Genomic DNA, 25163 nt, shown 5'->3' on the forward strand with positions numbered 1-25163 from the left:
GAGGGAACAGCAGGTGCCAAGACAGTAACCCTAGCTCTGATATGAGAGCTCTGTCTCTTCTTTTGATCATTTCACCTTATTACTAGGCTGCATCTTCCATAAGGTCAGAGGACAGAGTCCCTACACTCTATGGATTGGAATAGAAAATGAATAGAAAATGAATTTGAGCTTACGGCTTTCCCTAATTATGCATTTTAGCACAATGTGCTGCTTCTACAAAATGGGGATTTAGATATACCTTTAAAGCATCCCAGTAAGTCTCTAAAGTATGCAGACATTCTAAATAAAAGGTTCTAATGAACATTTACAAAAAAGTCAAAAACACATTTTAACACCCAATTTAAAAATCAAAAGTTCCACTGTTCTCAAAATAATATATACCAACAAAACTATTTTACTTGTTTGCCATAGCATTTAGTTGATAAATATTTAAGTTAATGAATGTAATAATCACTATAAAGAAATACTTTGGGTGCATTAAAGAACACAATTTTCAGGGCATCTTAAAAGATAACACAGCAACATCAATTAAAATTTCACATGTTAGAAAGTAATATAACATTTCTAAGTGCTTAGGTAACAAATCTGAAACAATAACCAGCTTAAAATTGGGCAAAATAATATGTGATAAAATGTTCTGTTCCTTTTATAAAATCTAATCCCAGTGTGATCATTTAACACGTTTTTCCAGACACATTCTTGTACTGCTCTTAAAACAGCAAAGAGCTAAAAAAAAAAAAAAAAAAGGAAATGAAATATCAAAGAAAGTAACAGGCACTATCTAGCCCGTTAGCACACATCTCACTTGATCACTCAACATTTTTCTTTATTATGAAATAAACATTTTTAGATCTGTAGTTAAAGGCAGATATTTTTTAAATTAACATTTTTGAAGTAAGAAAGCAAAAAATTTTCTGATTTTATGGAGATAGTTATATTTTCCCCACACTCAGTTCTGAAGTAAAGATACATGACAGCAAACAATTCTACTTGAAGTTCCCCAACTGAAGTAACAGCACCTTAAGGCTCTATGTAGGCTATGCCCCAGGTGAAAAGTCAGTCTCAAGGTAAAGGCAAAAAGAAACTTTCGCAGTAAGGAAGGAGAACACCTTTAAAGTCATAAAGGTACAGAAATGAAAAACATAAACAAGCTTGAAACTCAGGCCTATGGAATACAGAGTAAGATCATGCTTTCTCATTCTCTGTCACCCTACATATACTCCAACTCTATGGCTATCCAACCCATAGGTGCTATTCCAAACAATTCTTCAGCTGTTCTAACCATTTAATGCATCTCAAATATTAAAGACTTTTGTCTTCATAAAATCTATGCAAAATCACTTATCACTGCAGCAATGGAGTCAAGAACTCCTAGGTGTGAATAAAAAATATTCCTCAATTATCTGTACTAAAGAAAGGAGAGAAGGATATGAATAATTCAGTATACTATGTAAGATAGGCTCTTCAATGTATATTAAATTTTATCATGTTAATGACTCCTCAAAAGAGGCATTCCAGCCTTCTGCTAACCAATACACATTTATATCACCTTTCAGTTATTCATAGTGTTTATTAATCATCAGCCTCACTCCAAAAAGACTCTGATAGGGCTTAACAAATTTATGTAGGGGATCCCTGGGTGGCACAGCGGTTTGGCGCCTGCCTTTGGCCCAGGGCGCAATCCTGGAGACCCAGGATCGAGTCCCACGTCGGGCTCCCGGTGCATGGAGCCTGCTTCTCCCTCTGCCTGTGTCTCTGTCTCTCTCTCTCTCTCTCTCTCTCTCTCTTTGTGACTATCATTAATTAATTAATTAATTAATTAATAAGATTTTTAAAAAACGAAATTATGTAGTATAAAAGTACAAAATGAAGATACAGAGCTTCAAAAATAGTTGGGGGGAAACAGTAACAAAATAAAATACAATCAGAGTTGAGGTTCCTACACAAAACACAGTTTACTACTAAAGTCAAAAAGTAAAGAACTCTATTAGCTTCTGGGCAACCAAAGTAAAGAGAAAGCATTATCAATCTTAAGATTTGCAGAAGCCACAGATATTGGCAAGTTCTGCCAATAGTATCATCATTCCCCCTAATCTTGGTTCTCCAAGCATCTGTATGTCTCATTTCTCAATTAGCTATAACCAGATTTCTAGGATTAGGAACTATACCAGGATATCTTATTGTAGCCTACACTTGCCCTAGCACACATCTAATATTAAGCCCTCAACAAATACTAAAACAAATTTTAAGGGAAGGTGACCTAAAATCAGGCTGAGTAACTGGGAAAAATCAATTTGGCATTAAAAAGCGCAGATAGTTGCAAACACTGAGTTAAGAACTGTCAAATATAAAAAAATTATTTACCTGAACAAGTGCCAGTAATAATAATACTAACACTATGATATATACCCACAAGCACACACACAAGGGAGTGTGGGAGAGAAATCATTACACTCAAAAAATGACTTTTCAAAATGTTCAGACAAAAAACTGTCTCATGGAATACAGAAATATAAATCAAAATAGTACAAATGATATTTTGTGTCTTTTTAATGATTTTATTTATTTATTCATGAGACACAGAGACAGGGAGGCAGAGACACAGACAGAGGTAAGAGAAGTAGGCTCCATGCAAGGAGCCCAATGTGGGACTCGATCCCAGGAATCTGGGATCACGCCCTGAGCCAAAGGCAGATGCTCAACCGCTGAGCCACCCAGGCATCCCACAAATGATATTTTGGATTGCCTTGCACGTTGATTTTTTTTTTTCCTTTACTGAACCACAAACTAATTTTTTCTATCTAGTCACACATGTAAAACAATAAAGGATGAAAGAGCAGAAAACCTGTGGGTTTAAATCCAAATCAACCAGTTGTACAACTGTGAGCAAGTTACTTAATCCCAGGATTCTCACAGTAATTGAAAAGACTAAATGATAATCATATATGCAAATCCTTGATAAGCTAAAAAATGCCAAATATTACCACAATAACCAAAAAAAGAAAAAAATCCGTGACAATAATTAGATTTTTGCACTAGAGGCTCTTTACAGAGCACTCCTATATAAACGCTATCCTCAATTTCTATTTCAATGCCTTCCATTCAGTCATACAGTTTTGAAAACTGTTAACCGAAACACACTTTCTCTAAATGTTACTTCAGTTACAATGATCTGGAAAATACATTTTCTGCTATTAGATGGCTCTCATCAACAGTAGGTGAGACAGTGATTTATGTCCAGGGCAGCCAGGGTGGCTCAGCAGTTTGGCGCCGCCTTTGGCCCAGGGCCTAATCCTGGAGACCTGGGATCGAGTCCCAGGTCAGGCTCTCTGCATGGAGCCTTGCTTCTCCCTCTGTGTCTCTGCCCCGCTCTCTCTCTCTCTCTCTCTCTCTCTCTCTCTCATGAATGAATAAATAAAATCTTTAAAAAAAAAAAAAAAAAAAGATTTATGTCCAGTCATGGCCTCTCCTGTGCTGGCAACACCTTAACTAATCAGTGAAAACAATGAAAAATAAACCAGAGAACTTAATATATCTGATTCAAAACTTACTACAAAGCTACAGTAATCAAGACTCTGTGTCAATAAAAAGAAAGACTGTGCAGGAATGGCATAAGAACAGACATACAGATCAAAGGAATAAAATTTAGAGTTTAGAAATAAACCTTCACATTGATGATCCATTGATTTTTTTCAACAAAGATGGCAAGACAATTCAATGGTCTTTTCAGCAAATGATGCTGACATAATTGGATATCCACCCACAAAAAAAATGAATGTGGACCTTTACCTCACACCATATACAAAATGGATCAGAATCAACATACAAAAGCTAAAACTAAAAAACCCTGAGAAAAAATAGAAGTGTACTTCTTTCTAGTATTGGATTAGGCAATGGTTTCTTAAGAAGTGACATCAAGCACACAACAAAAAGAGAAAAACAGGTAATTTGGACTACAACAAATTTAAAATTTTGTGCTTCAAAGATCAGTATCAAGAAAGAAAAAAAAAACCCACAGGAGAAAATATTTGCAAATCACATATCTTATGCCAGACTTGTATCCAAAATAAAGAATACTTATAACTCAACAATAGAAAGACAAACAACTCAATTTAAAAATGGTCAAAAGGTTTGAATAGATCTTTCTCCAAAGAAGATATAAAAATGACCAAAAAGCATATGAAAAGATGGTCATCATCATCAGTATATTCACCAAGATAATTCAAATCAAAACTACAATGACATAGCACTTCATACCTACTAAAATGATTATCATCAAAAAAGAAAAAGACAAAAATAATTGCCAAGGTGGTGGCAAAAGTGGAACTCTCACACTTGCTAGTAGGAAAATAAAATGATACAACCACTTTATAATACAGTCTGGTAGTTCCCAAAAGGTTAAACATAGTTACTCTATGACTCAACAATTCTACTCCTAGGAATAAACCCCCCAAAATGAAAACATATGTCCACACAAAATCTTGTACATGAACATTCACAGCAGCATTATTCATACAGCAGAAAAGTAGAAACAACCCAAATGTGCATCAGCTGATGAATGGATAAATAAAATGCAGTATATCCACACAATGGAATATTATTCAGAGACAAAAATGTAAAGTACTGATGCACGCTAGAACATGGATGAACCGATGAAAGTTATGCTTCACGAAAGAAGCCAGTCACAAAAGACTACATTTTATATGATTCCATTAATACAAAAATGTCCAGAACAGGCAAATCTGTAAGAGACAGAACAGACTGCCTAGGGCTCAGAGCTGGTGAGCTGGGAGGAAATGGGGAAGCAGTGACTGTTGAAAGGTTTAGTGTATCTTTTGGGGGTGATCAAAATGTTGTAAAATTGATTGTGATGGCTACACAATTCTGTGAATATAGTAAAAGCCACTGAATTTTACTTTAAATTACATCTTGGGACGCCTGGGTGGCTCAGTGGTTAAGCGCCTGCCTTTGGCTCAAGGCATGATCCTGGAGTCCCGGGATCGAGTTTCACATCAGGCTCCCTGTATGGGGCCTGCTTCTCCCTCTGCCTATGTCTCTGCCTCTCTCTCTCTCTCTCTCTCTCTCTCTCTCTCTCTCTCTCTCTGTGTGTCTCTCATGAATAAATAAATAATTCTTAATTTTTAAGAAAATAAATAATTACATCTCAATAAAGCCAATTAGTTTTCTTTTTTTTTTTAAGATTTTTTTTTTTATTTATTCATGAGAGACCTAGAGAGACAGGCAGAGACACAGGCAGAGGGAGAAGCAAGCTCTACGCTGGGAGCCCGACGTGGGACCCAATCCCGGGACTTCAGGATCATGCCCTGGGCCTGGGCGGAAGGCAGGCACTAAACCACTGAGCCACCCAGGGATCCCCTAGTTTTCTTTTTAAAGTAAAGCAGAGCCTGTGTTCAGTGAAATTATTCAAACAGCAATAAAAAGTGAAAACTGCTAGCCAGTGTAACTGAATTACATCTTCTTTTCTAGTATTTTCTCCTTATACTTGCTCAATTACTAAATCAAAAATCAAAATCCGAACAAGTCATTTTACCATAGTCTCTACTTTCAAAAAGTAGGAATAGTCTCTACTTTTAAAAAGTAATAAGGGGGATCCCTGGGTGGTGCAGCGGTTTAGCGCCTGCCTTTGGCCCAGGGCGCGATCCTGGAGACCCGGGATCGAATCCCACGTCGGGCTCCTGGTGCATGGAGCCTGCTTCTCCCTCTGCCTATGTCTCTGCCCCTCTCTCTCTGTGTGTGACTATCATAAAAAAAAAAAAAAAAGTAGTAAGAATCTCTACCCTTTCTATTCTCATGCAGTTAATACAAACTTGGGCAGTATCAGAAAATGACAGAATTTCCATTTATTTTCCCTACATTACAAAACAACAATACCAAAAAAAAAATACCCTTTGGATGACAAAAGTTTTCATTTGGACATTTTCGGTAAACTGGCTAGCTCCCAGTTTACCACTAGCATCAAGGAAACAGAAATGAACATACTAGCACATTTGTGAAGAATCGTGATAGTCATGACACATAGTCATTTACAAGGGGCAGCAATTCTACCCTAGTAGGACTCTATAAGGATATAACAAGAATTCTTCTGGCTCCATCCAGCTAAGCCAGTATGCAAGTAACTGAGGTAGTGAGCAATTCCAGTCCAATAACTACAACTCAGCCAGCAATACAAAAACATTTATGGATCTGAAGAGGCCTCAGAAGAGAGCTTTTGCAAATGTCTTGGGTCAATTATGTTATTCATCATAAGAGTTGAAGCCAAGCAAAATATATTCTACTACTTATAAGAAATATTCTAAATATACAACCAAATTTCACCCAAACTATATAATTTTCTATGCCAATGGCCCTACAGACCCTATGATTTTATGAAGAGAAACTTTTCTCTTAGATATAAAGTTTTGTTTTTAAACATTAACTCAGGCTGTAAGAGAAAAAATACCAAAGATAACTGAATCCAGTTTTTAAAAACTGTATTATTGCATTTTTACCTTAAAGACAAAAGAAAAAGTGAAATGAAAATTGAAAGAGGGACGCCTGGGTGGCTCAGCAGTTTAGCGCCTGCCTTTGGCCCAGGGCATGATCCTGGAGTCCCGGGATCGAGTCCTTCTTCGGGCTCCCTGCATGGAGCCTGCTTCTCCCTCTGCCTGTGTCTCTGCCTCTCTCTCTTTGTGTGTCTCATGAATAAATAAAATCTTTAAAAAAAAAGAAAATTGAAAGATATGTAGCCATGTATTTCCTATAAGAAGAAATAATTCAACCTATCAAAGTATTTTGTGGATGCTTTTAAAATAACACTTAAATGTTATTTCATTCAAATACCTGAAAGAAAAAAACAATACCAATAAAATGCCTTACATAAACATATCTATCTATACTGAATGATATTAATTCAGAAGGACTTTATATTCCCAACATAAATGACAGACTCACATAATACTTAAACACATACTAATTTCTCCTAGATAATTTCAAGAATTGCTTAACTGGGCATCCCATAAGAGATGCACCAAAACTTTCTGAAGGACTTATTATGTATCACATCCGCATTTTAAAATGCTTTATTTATGTAGTTTACATAACCATAATGATACTGTTAACTACGGCTTAATGAAAAAGTAAACCTCCAAATTCCAGATATTACATATAAACTTTTTTTACTTTAAATAGAACTGCTTTAATTATTTTAGTTTATTTAAATAATGGCCATTATGTAATTCCTTTCCTCACACCTGTTTTCATTCGTGTTTACAATACGTTGGTTTAATCAAGCGAAATTATTATCCATAAGTCAAAACTAAATTAGACTAATATATTAGAAAATAATGTATTTTATAACGAAGTTGCACTCTAACCATCATCACACATATGTGGATTTCACTTATTAAAAATGAGACTTTAAAAAGCTCATTAAAACAAAGCACTTTATTTTGCCAGTAATTTGTCAAAATTTAAGCAAATAAGTATATAAATTAAGTTCACATATTTACCAATTTAGTTGTAAAAAGATTACAAAAATATATGTGGTAAAACTATTTTTTTTTTTAAAGATTCAAACCATTAAAATGAATACTGTCATAAGAAACAAGAGATTTTTGGTTTCATTCAAACTGCAGTCTTTCCACAAATCAATCCATTTCCAAGAACTGGCCACCAAAGCCTAAACAATGATTTGCCATCTGAAAAACAGTCTTTGATATAACAGTCTTAAGTGTGACAAAAAAGCTTACTATTAAACAGTTTTACCTAACAAAGAAATCGTTGTTCTATTTGAATAAACCATTCTTCGAATATTATTGCAAGTGCATATACTGTATATGCCTCTCATGTAAAGAACCACATTAGATTCACCACAAACATAAAAAGCCTTATAACAATTTTTCCTACACAAAACAGTTGTCAACTAGCCAACTATCAAATAGCCATCTGCAAAATTTTCACTTTCATTAATATGTAGAATTGCTATCTTTGCTTTCACATAAAAATAAGATCAGTAAAAACAGAATCATGCCAAAAAATAAATTCTACCTTCATTCAATATTGGCAACATATTCCTGTAATCTGCTCTCTCACCTTCAATCCACAAGACTACCAATTTAAACTACGAAAACTCCTGGTTCCAACGTTTTGGCCTGGTTCCACCACTGACCTCATATCAAAACAGAAAGAGATGTTTTATAATAGTCAAACAGCCAATCTTCCAACTACTGCATCAGACCCAAGATACAGTATAAGGTAGAAGGTTATTTTTCTCTGCATCCTCTGTATACCTCTATATCATTAATCATTTCCAGGCAAGCACTTTTACTTCTTATAAGTAAACTCTGACCAGAAAATTGAAGAATGTGGTCATAAAGGAGAGAGTGTTTTAAATTTAACATCACTGCCTCAAATCACTCATTCTTAGCTACAGCCAATGACTATAAGAAATAACGTAAACCTTGAAAAACCACTATTTAATGTTTCAGCACTTTTCAAAAATCAATTTCCAACAAGGTAACAAGTGAATTATCAAAAAGCAAATATTTCAGCCACACTATTATTCTATCATTAAAGAAATTACTTAAGCCCCCAACACCTCTTTCACTAAAAGATAATTATATTTGTTATTCTATAATTTCATTATCTTATTGTTACTGTGTTACTCTGTTTGGCAACTCCACTATATCTCCACAAACATACTTCATAAGAATTCCATTTCTTCACAGAAATAATAACCGTCTACCACAGTCAATTAAGATCAAACTACAATATTTTACTAATTAATCAAACTATAACAATCTCTGTACGTCACACCAGCAATTTAATTATACCTTGTGCAAAAGATACAAATAAAAATCCACTAAGTACTTACCTACAGTTGGGAGGAGGGTCCAACGTAATCTCTGCAAGTTCCTTCTGAATTCTTTAAAATAAAGACAAAATTATGTTAAAATGTCTACACTCTTTAACAGTTCACTAAAATATTCTAACTGTTGTAAATATTTCCCATTTGTATTCTTTATTTTGAAATACTAATACTACAAAAAATCATGATATACAATAACAACCAAGCCATAACTTCTGCCATGATTTTGGCAATGTGCCTACAAAGGGTAAAAAGATTGGCCATTATCAGTATATGCAGCCTGCAGAAACACTAAACTTCATCTAACCCGGATGCCTGGCTCAGTCAGTTAAGCGTCGAACTCTGGATTTTGGTTCAGATCATGATTTCAGGGTTGTGAGACTGAGCCTGGTTTTAAGCTCTGTGCTTAGTGGGGAGTCTGCTTCTCTCTCTCTCTCTCTCTCTCTCTCTCTCTCCCCCTCTGTCCCTCCACACCACTCACCTGCTCTCTCTCTAAAATAAATAAATCTAAAAAAAAAAAAAAGGCTTTGAACCACTGATAATAGCCAAAATTTCTAGTTTAAATTGGATACCTTTGCCACATTATTTATGGATCATTCCAACTTCTGATTTGCACTAGAACATCCCCACATAAGATGGAAGGATGATAAGTAAGTTGAATCCAAGCATTCTGAATGATCAAGTCAACTGGTAAAGAAATAATTATCAGGATCTCATTCCAACACCTGAAACTGCTATCCAACTATAAATGGTATTCCTTCTTGAAGCCTGTGGGTTGGAGCAGATTGAGGCTTTCCAATCTGACACTATTCCTTTTGTAAGAACTATCCTAACAATATGTGGATAATCATCTTAATGTCACTTCATGAGCTTCATACAAAAAGGACTTTTTTAAAAACTTGCTTTTGTCCTCATGTGTTATTTTTCAACTTTGATTTTTTAACTGCACTTAACCCCTTATACAAAGGCTAATAGTGCTACATTGTTTTATAAGAATAAACAATCTCTTAACTATCATTCATGCATTATTAAACATAGGCTTTGTTAAAGCAAACAAAAAAAATTTTCAAAACCACTTCTCCATTGCTTTTTACTTTATTTTTATTTTTTAAAGACTTATTTATTCATAAGAGACAGAGAGAGAGAGAGAGGCAGAGACACAGGCAGAGGGAGAAGCAGGTTCCATGCAGGAAGCCTGATGTGGGATTCGATCCCGGACTCTGGGACCGCGCCCTGAGCCAAAGGCAGATACTCAACGGCTGAGCCACCCAGGCATCCCTCCTTTGCTTTTTAAATATAAGGATTTGCTAACTACATGCCTGCTATCTAGTAATTATTATGATAGTAAATGGATGATAGTGACTAAAGTATCTTTAAAAATAAGAATATGAACAAAAACATTTACTCTCAATTTCATTCCACATCTTTTTCAACCCAACAAACCAAAATACAGAAATAGACATGACTCCTCCAAAAAAGATTGGCATCAATTTCCTAAAGGAATTGCATGCTACTAATAAAATGTTCACTTTCTAAGCCATGTGATTCAAGGTTGGGGAGGCATTATGATGCTGAGCAAGATATTAAAGTTCAAAGCCAAAAATTAAAAAAAAAAAAAAAACTTTCATTTTAATTCTGCTCTGCCATTAATTGAGAGTTCTTGGATAAAAAGACTGTTCACACCTGCATTCTCTCTCAGCCTCAGTTTTCTGTCCTATAAAATGAAGAGGTTTACTTTCTATCCTATAAAATGAAGAGGTTAAACTAGGAGAAATTCCATGCTTTGTTTTATCTTTAAAACATGATTCCTTTTAATATAGATTCTATGATGTGTTCACACGCACATGAAGTATATACAGCCCAGGGGCTCCTGGGTAGTTCAGTCAGTTAAGTGTCGGACTCCTGGTTTCAGCTCAGGTCATGATCTCATGAGTCTTGGGATCCAGCCTTGTGTAAGGCTCCACACTCGGCAGGGAATCTGCTGGAAGATTCTCTCCCACTGCCCCTCCCCCCACTCATACATGGGTGCTCTCTCTCAAATAATAAATCTTTTTTTAAAAAAACATTTACAGCCCATAATTAAGTGAGAAATCTCAAAAATCTGATATTGGTGAACACCCTTGATGGATTTCATACAAAAGCAAAAAAAACAGGCACTTCAAAACTAACCAAGTAAGTCCAGGTTAAAGATAACAAACTGAGCATACATGCATTCACCTCCCACTCCTTCACAAACCCAGCTGGGGCAGGCGGAAGGAGCAGGGAGGCAAAACACAGAAAAGGCAAAAAGGAATAAAGAGCAAACAGAAGGAAATGAGAAATTTCAGTGTATTTCTAGAAGACAAAGCAGGTGTAAATTAAACAAGTTGACATGGCTAAGAGGGGACTGAGAAGGCTTAAGAATATAACAAAGACACATTATTTAAGGGAGGTGGGGGAAGAAAGACAATCACAAATCCCAGAAGAAAAACACCTGTGTAAGAAAACCATAGATCAAATACAAGGAAACTAAAATGCAAAACTATTTTAATCAAGTAATAAATGTTAAGAGGAAAAAAAAGATTTGCTCTATTTGGCCTAATGCTATGACTCAATGGGTATTCCAGAGATTATGACATTGGACTTGTTGGAAATCTAACTCTAGAATTGTTTGGTCTGGCAGTGAATATTTAGTTATAGTAAACGCACCTGCAATTTATTGGTCTTTTACTTACAGACAACACACAGAAGATGCGTTGTAGTTGTAGGGACCCAGGCGTCCCTCTGTGGCGTTTAATTAGTCACCAGAAACATGAACAACATCCATAAACTGTTTTCAAACCAAGAGGACCAAAAGAATAGCCCGTTAAAAGAGAAAGCTAGGGACGCCTGGGTGGCTCAGCGGTTGAGCATCTGCCTTTGGCTCAGTGCATGATGATGCCGGAGTCCCAGGATCAAGTCCCACATCAAAGTCTCTGCATGGAGCCTGCTTCTCCCTCTGCCTGTGTCTCTGCCTCTCTCTGTGTCTCTCGTGAATAAATAAATAAAATCCTTTTTAAAAAAGTTAAAAATAAAAGAGCAAGCTTAAACTGTCGAAGAAAACTTTTTTCCGTAAAAGAATTGCTTTGGGATTTTCAAATAACTCCTTTTGCTCTATGCTTACAATGTCTCTTTTGGTTTAAAAAATTGATAAATCAGGGCAGCCTGGGTGCTCAGCGGTTTAGCACCGCCTTCAGCCCAGGGCGTGATCCTGGAGACCCGGGATCGAGTCCCACGTCAGGCTCCCTGCATGGAGCCTGCTTCTCCTTCTGCCTGTTTCTCTGCCTCTCTCTCTCTCTCTCTCTCTCTCTCTCTCTCTGTGTGTGTGTGTGTGTGTGTGTGTCTCATGAGTAAATAAATAAAATCTTTTTTAAAAAAATGATAAATCAGGGGCACCTGGGTGGCTCAGCAGGCCAAGCGTCCCACTCCTGGTCTCAGCTCAGGTCCTAATCTCACAGTAATGAGTCTGTCCTTGTGTTGGGTTCCATGCTAGGCATGGAGCCTACTTTAAAAAAAAAAAAAAATGATAAATCTTAATTTTCTGTCAAATAATTCTATAATGGAACTCAAACCCCTCCAGATGTCTATAATTCCAGATCTAATTATTCAGTACAAAAAGCAATTTACTGATAAATCTGACAACTCTAAGCAGTGAGTCAATATATTAAAATGTATTTTGTGCCACACCTAAGAATGGTTATATTTCTCTTGACAGGAAAGATTATACAAAGAATTGCTATTTAAACAGTTGCAAGATGTCCTGCTGCTTTCAATGACAGCAGTTCAATTCTATCTCAAAAGTAGTGATCTTGGTATGTATTAAGTTTCTCAGTCTTGACATGTGGGGCAAGGAAGGTAGCTATCTCAGGCACTGTCCCTTAGGGTGAGGAAAAATGAAAAGGTATCAATAATTCACACTTACAGCATACCTTTCACATGATGATCTTAGTCTATTAAAAGTGAATTAAATAAATCTCACAGAATTCTCTAAGTACTACTCTTTTATCATTTCCCATTCAAAATATAAAGAAACTAAGGCTAGTTATTGTACACTGAGGTAAGATGAAAGACAGGCAATTATCTTGTTAAGTCAAACAGAAGACCTCTCATCAGAAATTTTAAGACAAAATTATTTCTTTAGACAAGTCAACTAGACAACTGCCTAAATTCCCAATTTCCATCTAGTAATGCCACTTCTGTAATTATTATGATACAGAAGTCGGGAATTGCACATAGTTACTGAGAGAAGTCAGAAGCAAAATACAAACTAAATTTCAGTTTGTAAGAATTAACCTAATACCATAACTGTTCCAGGAATGCTAAGAGTACCACACGTGACTGTCATTTGCTAAAAAGAATGGAGTGTGGGGAGGGGAAGAAAAATAACAATCATGATTCATTTAGACTTAATTGAAGAGTATGACACCAAAATTATACAAAATAGAGAAGATATGAAGCACTCATTTTAACATCAACATACTGGATTAATGGTTCAGAGAAATGAAGTAGTAAGTAAGTACCGACAGGTTTAAAAGACACACACACACACACACACACACTTCAGGTTAAAGAAAATTCAGTGTAACTCAGGTCCAAGTAGAATATGAATATTTGGGACATGGGAATTCACAAAGGTATTTTCTTAACAGTTATTAAAAAAAAAAAACTTCATCCCACCAAAATGATTTTCTATATATTACTCTATGGACTGTATTCTTTGGTCACCTGAGGACTCCTATTCTAACCAACTGAATCAACTGCTCAAAACCTTTGAAAATGGAATTATTCTCAGGAAGAAAAACATCACACCATTAATTGCTAAATTTTTTAAATTTCAAAGTAGTATCTGAACTAACCTAGAAAAGAGAGTAATTGCAAATAATAAGCCTAAAGTTTAATTCTGAATGGTGATACACACCATATATCTGTGATTTTTAAGATAACTTCAATTAAACGATTTTGCACATCAACTGTAAGATGCATCCTGATTTCAGAAACATTAAGTTTTTACATGCAAATTTATTTTTTTTTATTTTTTTATTTATTTTTTTTTTTTTTATGATAGTCACAGAGAGAGAGAGAAAGGCAGAGACACAGGCGGAGGAAGAAGCAGGCTCCATGCACCGGGAGCCTGATGTGGGATTCGATCCCGGGTCTCCAGGATCGCGCCCTGGGCCAAAGGCAGGCGCCAAACCGCTGTGCCACCCAGGGATCCCTACATGCAAATTTAAAATCAAGAAGATTAAGTACAAAAGATTATCTATAAAGAGTACTACTTCATTCTGACGTAGAAAACTAGAGCCAATATGATAAAAGTTTATACTGGAATCCACCTTTCAACCTAACAAAAATTTATTCTAAAACCAAATAGCATTCCTAAAACACTATATTATGCACAGTACAATCACAATGTCTACTCCAAAGTTAATTTGGAATAAACGTGATTTAAAATTCACATTTAACAGATGTGTCAACACTTGAAAACAGTACAGTCAATTCAATGACAACATCAAAATAGTTACTGAACTGACTAGTCAATTTAATAAAATCATCAAAATTTGTCACTGCTAGACATAGTCTAACTACATATTTGCGAATATAACAAGAGTGATATAGAAAATATCAAGAGAATGCTAAGAGCATGGCAATGTTTTAAGAAACAAATTCTTACCACGGAACAAAAACTGATCAAAAAAGTAACTATAATCTTCCTCTTAACTCAAAATAGATGAAATTACTTTATACCATTGTTTACAGAATATAATACCCACTTAAATGTTTCCTGTTTGGCCTACACCACTTTTCCATAATACTTGAAAACTCGGGATTTTTTTTTTTTAAGAAAACATGTTTCTATACAATATCATTAGTTCTTCAATTATAGCATATTTCTCTATTTTTCTTAAGTTTTATTTATTTATTTGAGAGAGAGAGAGAAGGCAAGAGCAAGAGAGAACAAGTACAAGCAGGGGGATGGGGCAGGAGGAGAGGGAAAAGCAGATTCCCTGCTGAGCAGGGAGCCTGAAGCTGGCTTGATCCCAGGACCCCAGGATCAGGAAGCTGAAGGCAGATGTTCAACTTACTGAACCACCCAGGTTGCCCCAATGATAGCACATTTCATGCAACTGAGCACCTATGCTCAAAGTGCTTTTCTTGAGTTACTATAAAATGGACATATAATCACAGCATCTGATTTTTTTTTTAATTTTTATTTATTTATGATAGTCACACACGGGGAGAGAGGGGGAGAGAGGGAGGGAGAGAGAGAGAGAGAGAGAGAGAGAGAGAGGCAGATACATAGGCAGAGGGAGAAGCAGGCTCCATGCACCGGGAGCCCGACGTGGGATTCGATCCCAGGTCTCCAGGATCATGCCCTGGGCCAAAGGCAGGCGCCAAACCCCTGCGCCACCCAGGGATCCCCCATCTGATTATTTCTAATTTAACAACAGTACTACGTCCTCAAAGGTTAGCCATGTATCTCATTTCCCTAAAGTCTATCAAGTGAACTTGAAAAATATCTACAAGACTTTAATTGGCAAAAGTCTATAAATGACAGAAACAGTGTATGAGACCTTACCAAATACCAAATAAATGCTTTATCCCATATAGTCCTCATTCCTATGAAAATAGTACTATAATTATCTCCACTTTACAGAAAAGGAAACCCGGGGTTAGAAATGTTAAATTACGTATCTAAGATCACAGGGCTACTAAATGCCAGAACCTATAATCAAACTGAGACCTCACCTCTACAGTCCAAACTCAGCACTGTTTCCGATAAACTATCTCTTATAAAATGACACTATATGGAAAAGACTACTCATCTGAATAAAAACCAATTAGCAATAATAAATCAGAATTCTATTTTGAAACTACCTCTAACTTTGAATTTTCTGATTAGTACTGGGATCTTAATATCCATGGAAGATCCAAGGCAACCAGTAAGTAAAAAACTGTAACCCTCCAATGGTAGGCACTGTAAGATAGAATGATGAATTTAAAAGATGTGGATGTCTGCCCTCATTAATCTCAATTATTTTCTGTTGTTAGAACTTAAGTAAAGATGAAAAAAATAAAATAACATCACTATCAACTCAACTGGGGGAAAGGAAGAGTGAAGAATTAAGCTTTTACTCAAAAAAAAAATTAGCAGAGAAGCAGTATTTTCTTTTTTTTTTTTTTTTTTTTTTTTTTTTGAGAAGCAGTATTTTCATACTTAAAACACAGAGTAAATGAGTAAGTCACTTCAGATACTGTCACCCAAAAAACCACCTGGAGACCTTCTAGGGGAAGGTAATGAATCACAATTTTAAAATCACAGATTCAGGGGCACCTGGGTGGTTCACTTGGTAAGTGCCCGCAGTTCAGGTCATGATCTCAGCGTCCTGGGATTCAGCTCCACATCAGGCTCCTTGCTCAGCAGCAAATCTACTTCTCCCTCTCCCGCTTTTTCTGTCCTTCCCTCTAGCTCATATTCTCTCTCCCTCTCACAAATAAATAAAATCTAAAAAAAAAAAAAAAAAATCACAGATTCACAAGAATGAATCTGTCAGTGAAGGGATTCCCTCCGCAAAGAAGCAATTCAGACAATACTTCTACTTTCACCAATGCAATAATACCGACTTCTATTATGTGCCAATAGGGCACTATCTTGGATTCTTTACACACACACTATCTCAAAACTACATCTTATCCCCTACTTAAAAGCGTGAAGAGGACTAGGTATGAATATATAATCTATGCTTTGTTTTACACACTGTAGTAAAATGAGGTAAAAGATACATGTGCTTGAAAAAAATCATGCAATCCTCACTTTCACACATGATACATTTAATATCTCTCATAAGGGCAGCCTGGGTGGCTCAGCGGTTTAGCACCGCCTTCAGCCCAGGGCATAATTCTGAAGACCCAGGATCTGATATGCACACAACTCCTTCAACAGAAATCAAGGATCAGCAACACACTTCTGGGAAGGGGACCATTACTCTAGTTCCCTGAATGGGTAGCGGACGACTCATTATCACTCCAACATCTCTCCCTAGAAACTCATGTTTCATCTGGAGGCCAGAGAAGTTTCTTCCTGATGCTGTGTTTTGACTAGGCCAGAAGTAAACAAAGTCTACTAGACCATAATGGTTTTTGGTCTTCGGGAAAGGACCCCCTAATCCATACTACCCAATAAAACATAAAGCTATCATTCAACATTCAGACATTCCACTATGCATAATATTTACAGAATTCTTTCATTATACTTCCTATTTGAAATTTTTTAAAAGGTATTAGAACAAAACAAGAACATTAAATCACAAAATCAGGAAAAACTGTAGTCATTTTATTTTTAAATCATTTTCCAAGAGATATTCTATGATTAAACAACCTTAAAGCAGATTTCTCTCAGTACAAGCAATTAATGTAGCAATAATCGTTCAAATATCTACCTTCCAGATATATTGTCTAGAGAAAAAAAATCTGTATCAAGACAGACCCACTGCCTAATATAATGAAATCAAGATATATTTGTAGAACTTCAGCATTTCTAACTTTACTAATAGAATAGAAAATACACATCATTCAACAACTATCTCAATAGAATCCTACTCATTATCCTGTATTACTGAGAAGAAAAATCCATGAATTACATGGTCCACATCCCAGAAAAATAATTAAATACAACAGAAAGAGCTTAAGACAGTAAATTAACACTAAAACTAAAAAGGTTATAATTGAGGTACCTTTTAGCACTCGTTGACAATTTAGCAGCTGTTTTGCTGGATATTTTTCCTTCCTTTTTCTTGGGCTGAACTTGTTCTCTTTCTGGTTCTTGCTGAACACTTTCACGTTGGTCTCCATCAGAACTTCCTCCACTAGTGCTGGGACTGTCATCAACTCTTTGTGCCTCAGTGGACATGTTAGATCCTGGATTAAAAATGAAAGATCATTTATTTAGTTGTGGGAGGACTACCTCTAGAATAGAAAAATGAGACTTCTAGTATAAGTAAAGCTAATATAAAATGAAGACAGTGGTCATTTACCAATCACCCTTGGGAGCTGCCAAAACTTTTCTCCCAAAATGTACTGAGAAAGAAAGTGAAAACACACAAAATATATACACAAAATGTTTGGGCAGCCTGGGTGGCTCAGCGGTTTAGCACCGCCTTCAACCCAGGGTGTGATCCTAGAGACCTGGGACTGAGTGCCACATCAGGCTCCCTGCATGGAGCCTGCTTCTCTGCCTGTGTCTCTGCCTCTCTCTCTGTCTGTGTCTCTCATGAATAAATATTTTTTTTAAATGTTCATAGCAACATTATTCATAAAGCCAAAAAGAAGAAACTCAAATGTCCACTAACTGATAAATGGGTAAGCCAAATGTGATACAGTCACACAATGGAATATTAATCAGCCATATAAAGGAATGAAGTACAATATGGACATACTATAACACAGATGAACTTTGAAAACATGCTAAGTGAAAGAAGCCAGTCACAAAAGACAACAAATTGTATGATTCCATTTACATGAAATGTCCAAAACAGACAAATTCAAGGACAGAAAAGTCGAAAAGAAGTTGCCAGGAACTAGGAATGATGGAGAAATGGGGAAGGACTGCTAATAGGTATGAAGTATCCTTTCCAGGGTGATGAAAATATTCTTAGAAAAGGGTGATGTGTACAATTCTAAATATTCTGAAAACTACAGTTAAAACCCTCCAAACTAGTCAATTTTTATCTTCTGATAACAGCAGAACACAAAAGAACACAGAGGCCCACATGATTCTAAATAAAAACTGAACCACATGATGGTGTCAGCATTGATCGAGCAATATACCAAGCAACTGTGTTTCACAAGAAATGGAGACTATGGAGATGCTGAAGGAGTCCTTCTTTTTTTTTTTTTTTCCTAGTCTTGGATAAAATATCCCTTACAGGCTTTCAAATTCCCTTTGCTCGGGGATCCCTGGGTGTCTCAGCAGTTCAGCGCCTGCCTTTGGCCCAGGGTGTGATCCTGGAGTCCTGGGATCAAGTCCCGCTTCGGGCTCCGGGCATGGAGCCTGCTTCTGCCTCTGCCTATGTCTCTGTCTCTCTCTATCATGAATAAATAAATAAAATCTTTAAAAAAAAAAAATTCTCTTTGCTCTGAGTTCATGCTTCCCAAGCAGCTCTGATTATCAACTCAATTTCTTTAATACCTTGATACATAGTAGCTGCTATAAGTTGTATAGCAGATACAATTCTAGTAAGAGAAAAGGGATATCCCCTCTCTACTGTCATTCCATCATAATCAATTTCTGAGTTTGATTTCTATAAATTTATCCCTTATGACCAAACTAGTTTAGAGTGCACGGTCAAATTCAAAACCAAACTGACAAATCAACTGCCCAGCCTCTGAAGGGCCTTGCGCTCACTATGTTACTGCCACCTAATAACCACCTAATAATAAAAGATACCTCAAATAAAGCACTGTTTTTTATTACTATAGTCTAAATATATAGCTAGTTGATGAAAATTCATCATCACCGAAGATTTAACTTACAGCTTGCTCTAAATCAAAATGATTTCATGATACAAATCTTTAATGGACTGAAATTTTTATGGTAAGACAAGCCAAAAAGCAATGTAAGAAATGAAAGAATCAGGAAGCACAGAGAGGTGAAGAGTCAACAGAAAATACTGAATGCCTTCAATAAGACATCACACAAACACACCACCACCCTTCTCAACTCCAAGGGCTCCCATCCCCCATGCCAAACAAAAAGAGGTCTGTACAAGCAGCTCTGAAACACACTGACAGAGAAATCTGACTGCTCTTGTACCTATTCTGTAAATGGAGAGCATCAGTCTCCACAGCTGTGACACCTTTTATGAGCACTAAAGTCACTTAATAGAATACTGAAATTTTATATCAGTATGTTTCACGTCTAGCTCTAACAGTCCTAACATCTTTCTTGCTTTTTTTATATTTTATTTCACTTTAATTCTTACCCTTGGATTTAACATTGATTTTTTTTTCCAGCTTACTTCTTTCAGTTAAAATATATCAGAAGTTTAAAACCTACTAAGTATGTATATATAAGAGCACGTTAGAGCAGATGTGCATGGGAAGTGAGAAAGAGAACAATTCTCAGGGAAAGGTCCTTAGATATTGCAAAATGCTGCTGGCAATACTTCAAGAAATGTGAACTGAGTGAGAATTCATTTTATATATCCTAAACCAGAAGCAATCCATTATATGACAAAAATATAGAAACCTAAATGAAATAAAATTCTTTTTTACTGAACCTAGAGCTTTAGCTTAATAAAGTACGCGTGGAGTTTCAGTTATATATTACATTACACATAGTATATACATTTATATATACATACATTCATACAGTTGTGTGTGTGTGTGTGTATACACACATTCTTCTTCATGTTTTTATTTATGTACCTTTGCATACTAATAGTGCTATGGGCATATAATTATTTGAAAGATTACTCAATGATTCAATCTGAACCATAATCTGAAACACAAATTTCAAAAGTTGCTTCAGAACACCAGAAAATCAAAACTAGTCCCTCTAGAGAACTATTAAAAAATACTGTTATGAGGCACCTGGCTGACTCAATTCCTAAAGCAGCAACTCTTGATCTCAGGGTTGCAAGTTTGAGCCTCATGTTGGGTGTAGAGATTACTAATTAAAAGAAAAGGTTTAAAAATATCCAAGTAGGGAGTAACTGCTAATAGATACAGACTTTCTTTTTGAGGAGCTGCTGATATTCTAAATTCAGCTAACTGTGATGGTTGCACATCCTTGTAGATATATGCTAAGACCATCTAATATACTATATATGTTTAAAGGGTGAGTTTTGCAGTATGCGGATTATAGCTCCATAAAGAAGTTATTAAGAAATGGGTTTGGGTCTCTGTGTTTGGCTGACAGAGTTAAGAGAATCAACGAATCAAGAATTGAATGGAGAAGTACTGAATATGTGGATACTAAAAGACGGCCAATAGAGGATAAGTATTAGATGAAAACCTCAATTGAAGAAAAATTCTTGAAGTGTAACATAAACATACAACAGTACAGAAATGGTGAGTGCTGGCCAATGAATTGTCATGTACTGAACACACATGTTTTACCAGCATCCAGGCCAAGAAACAGAGCATAGGCATCTCTCCTGTCACTACTCTAAACTCTTAATACCATCCATGTCTTCACATCTTTGAACTTTATATAAATAAGTCGTATGAGGACATATCTTCAGTTTGGCTCCTTGCCATAAAAAGATAAACTCATATAGAGTCATAATTTCTATAGTTTCACAATAAAGAAAAAAAATATTTCCACTTTGACCTCAGACACTTTATTTCATCCAAATCTTAATCTACAGGTGATAAATTCATCTAAGACTACTAATAACCACTACAGAAACTTTTTAAAACAAAGTTTTCGTATTTTTTTCAAATATCAAGAGTAAGGCAAATTTCCAGATTTTGGTTTTTAAATGCCTAATTACAGAGAAAAGTTTTGGAAAAAATTTATTGCACCGCTTAGGTAGCAACTAATTTTTATGAAGAAAAAGCAATCTACAAGCATTTTAATTAGGTGTAAGTATAAAATTGGTGTTTCGTCTTTCTGAAGTACAAATGAAGAAAAAGTCATGAATTAAAACTCTAAAGTTATCCTCTAAATCAGCATTCTAAAATTATCTTTAAGATTAATTCCTAATAAGCGAATTTGATCAAATTACCTAACCTAGAAGGAAGATAAATTCCACAGTTATATAAACATAGGGATACTCTTCAATGATAATTTCAAAGCTAAGAAGACATTTAAACCTATATTTTGATTTTGGACTCAAAGTAAAGCTTGGTTTCTAAACATAAAATAGGAAGACAGACTTTCCTCAATGTGTTATATTTAGAGTTTAGATACTGTTCCTTCTTCAACACACAAATTTAGCCTGTATTAGCTATGTATTCTATGTATTCTAACTATCAGCAATATAGTAAGTAAATGAAACTCACGTGTTCTATCAAAAAAATGAAATTATCTGGTTATAAATATAACTGATAATGTAAAAGCAACTATAGTCAGTTCATAAATTCAATTATTGTCCAGATAAGCCTTAAAACTGTATCTCATGGTAATGGTATAAAACTGCAAAAGCAAATGTTCATTTGGGCTTTTACAACAGGAAAATGCTTTAATTCGTCATTTAACATCTTGTCTTCCTACTCACACTTCTAAACTTTTCTAAAATGTAAAATAAAACACAATTTTTAAGGAAAAGGTGCTATGTTCTGGGGGAGATAAAATGGGGTATGACCTTATATGAAAACACTCCATCATCAGCATCAACCCACATGCAAAACGGTAAAGAGTCAGAGCACCCAAATCGCTGAGACAATTATTTAAATTCCAAGGTCCAGAGTGAATTATCACATATTCAGAAACACACTTTTTAAAGAAACAGGGATTTAAAAAAAAAAAAAAACACTAAGACGAGCTTAAAATCTTTCCAAACCGCTAGCTAATCTGAAGGTAAACCCTGGGACTTCCTTTTGTACTTTTAAATAAAAATATTTGAGTAGACTCTCAAGAATGCACAATACAAAACGATGAATCTTTTAAACATGCAAATAGGTCTAACAGCCACCGAGCACAGGATGATGTCTTTCTAAAGCGGCCTTAATTTCCTTAAGGGAAGATGGATTGGATATTTCTGGTTGGTCGTGGGAAAAAAAAAAAAAAAAAAAGCCACAAGAAGCTACGCTTTATCTTCATTAGAAATGGTAAAGGGCAAAAGGATCAAAACATTATGAAAGAAGAGAGGGGGAGAAGTGGAGGGAGGAGGGCAGAGGGAATCCAGTTTCAAACCAGGCCAGTGGGGGCTGCAGAGAAGAGACCAGAGAAAAATGGGCTTCGGCTCCAAACTGTGACAAGCGCTAGGCTTCACAAAAGACCGCCACAACACACTCCACACCAGGGCACACACCAACACGCCCCACCGGGTCTGCTCCGCGAGGCCCACGCGGGTGCGGCGGCGGCGGGGGAGCCAGACCCGGCACTCGCCAGCAGAGACACCATGTGCAGCAATTATGCAATTAGGGAAAATAGCAAAAGATCAAGCCGGGCACTTTCCACCGTGACATTTATCCAGTACTTTTGCAAAGACTTAGTTCCAGGATGCGGCTGGGAGAGGAAAGGGGCTGGGAGGGTGGCGAGGGATGGGGAACCGAGAACGGAAGGGGGTAGAAGATGGGCAGGCAGGGCCGGCGGGGGGGGGGGGGGGGGGAGTGGGGGAGGGAGAGGAATAGGAAGGGGGAGGGGTGGAAAGGGCGAGAAACCGGGGCAAGGAGGCTCGCGGGAGGGGGCGCGGGGAGTGGGGCACGCCGGGGAACGGAGGCGAGAACTAGAGCGCAAGCGGTAAGCAAAGCTCTGCGACGTGGAGGCGAGGCGGGGGGGGGCGCCCGCGAGAGGGAGGACGCCGGGGACGGGGGGGCGGGGAGCACCGGCGAGGCCCGGGCGAGTACCTGAGGGAGGGGCGTCCGCGCAGGTCGCGGGCTGCAGCCCGAGCGCGGAGAGAGGCTGCGGAGGCGAGGGGGGAGGGGGCGCTGGGAGGCCCCGAGGACGGGGTGTCCCCGCAGACGGTCTAGTCACCACGCACCCGGCAGCCCGGCCACGCCTGTCCCCGCCGCGCTCGCGCCCGCCCGGACTCACCCTCAGCGCCGCTGCCGCCGCCCGCGGCCGTTCCAGCTCCGGCTCCCAAGGCTGCTGCCCGCGGCTGCCGCTGTGGCCGCCCCTGAGTCCTGGAAAGTGAAGCCACCGCCTCCGTGAGACGCCGCCGCCGCCGCCGCCGCCGCCGCCCGGCCGTCCGCGCGCGCGCCCGCCAGTGCGCGTGCCCGCGCGCCCGCCCGCGAGAGACCGCGAGAGCGCGAGCCCCACGTCGGCCGTGCGGCGCCGCGCGCCTCCCTGCGCCCCAAGCCCGCTCCGCCCCGCCCCTCCCGGCGCGTGGCCGCGAGGGGGCGGGGGCGGGGGCGGGCGGGCGCGGGCGCGCGCGCGGGCGGGCGGGCTGCCGGGCCGGCCTGGCCGGGGGGTGGGGGAGGCGGCGCGGAAAAGTAAAGTGACAGCCGAGTCCCGCGAGTGAGCAGCGGGCGGGGGCGGGGGCGGGGGCGGACCGGCAGAGCCGGGAGAGGACAGGGAAACAGAGGCTGACGAGGCGACGGGAGGGGAAGGGACGCGGGGACCTTGACGGGAACGCGCATTAAAGGGAAATGCTGGCTTGGGGGTGGGAGTCGCCCAAAGACGGAACTGGGTGCGGCTCCCGGCGCCCCTGCTCTGCAGCCCGGGGCTTCGCGCCTCCCCGAGGCTTCGCGGCGCGCGCCTGGGGACTGGCCTGCGGACACCCTGCCCGGACTCGAGGCGCGCTGCCGCGTGCACCCGGGGTGGGAAAACTTCGCACTAGCCTGCAAAGTTCGCAGACGCTGACCCTGACCACCCTGCACTGCAACACCAAGATTCTTCTGCCTTTTTGGCTCACCCTGGCCTGGAACTTGCGCGGGCAGCCAGGAGCTCCAGGCCATTTAGCCCTGGGGTACTGGGGAGAGGGGTGAAAGGAGGAGAAGCTACCAGAGCCGGCAGGACGTCAAAGGCGATGGGAACAGCGGCAATGCTGTGGGTAACATTACGTTCCCCTATAGTCTTCACCCCAAATAACCATTAAAACAGCACAAAACAGGGCAGCCCCGGTGGCCCCGCGGTTTGGCGCCCCTTCGGCCCAGGGCCTAATCCTGGAGGCCCCCGGATCGAGTCCCGCTCGGGCTCCCCGCGTGGAGCCTGCTTCTCCCTCTGCCTGTGTCTCCGCCCCCCCCCCCCCCAGGAATAAATAAATAAATAAACAAAACAAAACAAAAAACCTATGCCTGCTAAGCAGGCTCAGCTTCTCCAGAATTTCCCCCCACCTCCACCCCTAGCTCCTCTTACCAAATGATTGCTGTTACTCCTCCTAGAACACTCCTATATAGGAAATGTCACTTTTTGTGGCAAAAGTATCCAGCCTACAAAAGGCTGAAGATAGCCCCCAGAAAGTCCCCTGCAACTCAGGAAGCCTAAAGAAATCAGTGCAGTGAGACCCCAGAGGACAGAAGCAAGTCGAGATTCATACATATGTCCAGAACTGAAAATTTTTTTTTTATCAAATGCCTTTTGAGGAATATTACTTTATAACATCCCTGAAAATTGGCAAAGACAGGTATTGGCTTCCAGCCTCCATAAATAACCATTGAGTAAAAAGTGGGT

At 38.6% G+C, this 25163-nt stretch overlaps 1 protein-coding gene across 1 annotated transcript in view; it reads right to left on the minus strand.

Moving 5' to 3' along the window:
• Positions 1-23788, minus strand: part of LOC121478834 (ubiquitin-conjugating enzyme E2 E2) — a 356204-nt gene extending 332416 nt beyond the window's left edge. Inside the window, exons 1-3 of the mRNA XM_041734202.1 lie at positions 23586-23788; positions 17617-17800; positions 8873-8923 (exon numbers count right to left, since the gene is read on the minus strand). Coding sequence (XP_041590136.1) covers positions 8873-8923; positions 17617-17792 — 227 coding nt within the window. The 5' untranslated portion in view covers positions 17793-17800; positions 23586-23788. The remainder of the gene's footprint in view (positions 1-8872; positions 8924-17616; positions 17801-23585) is intronic.
• Between the last annotated feature and the right edge of the window lie 1375 nt (positions 23789-25163).

The sequence above is a fragment of the Vulpes lagopus genome, chromosome 19 (assembly GCF_018345385.1).
Source record: "Vulpes lagopus strain Blue_001 chromosome 19, ASM1834538v1, whole genome shotgun sequence".
Classification (NCBI taxonomy): Eukaryota; Metazoa; Chordata; class Mammalia; order Carnivora; family Canidae; genus Vulpes; species Vulpes lagopus.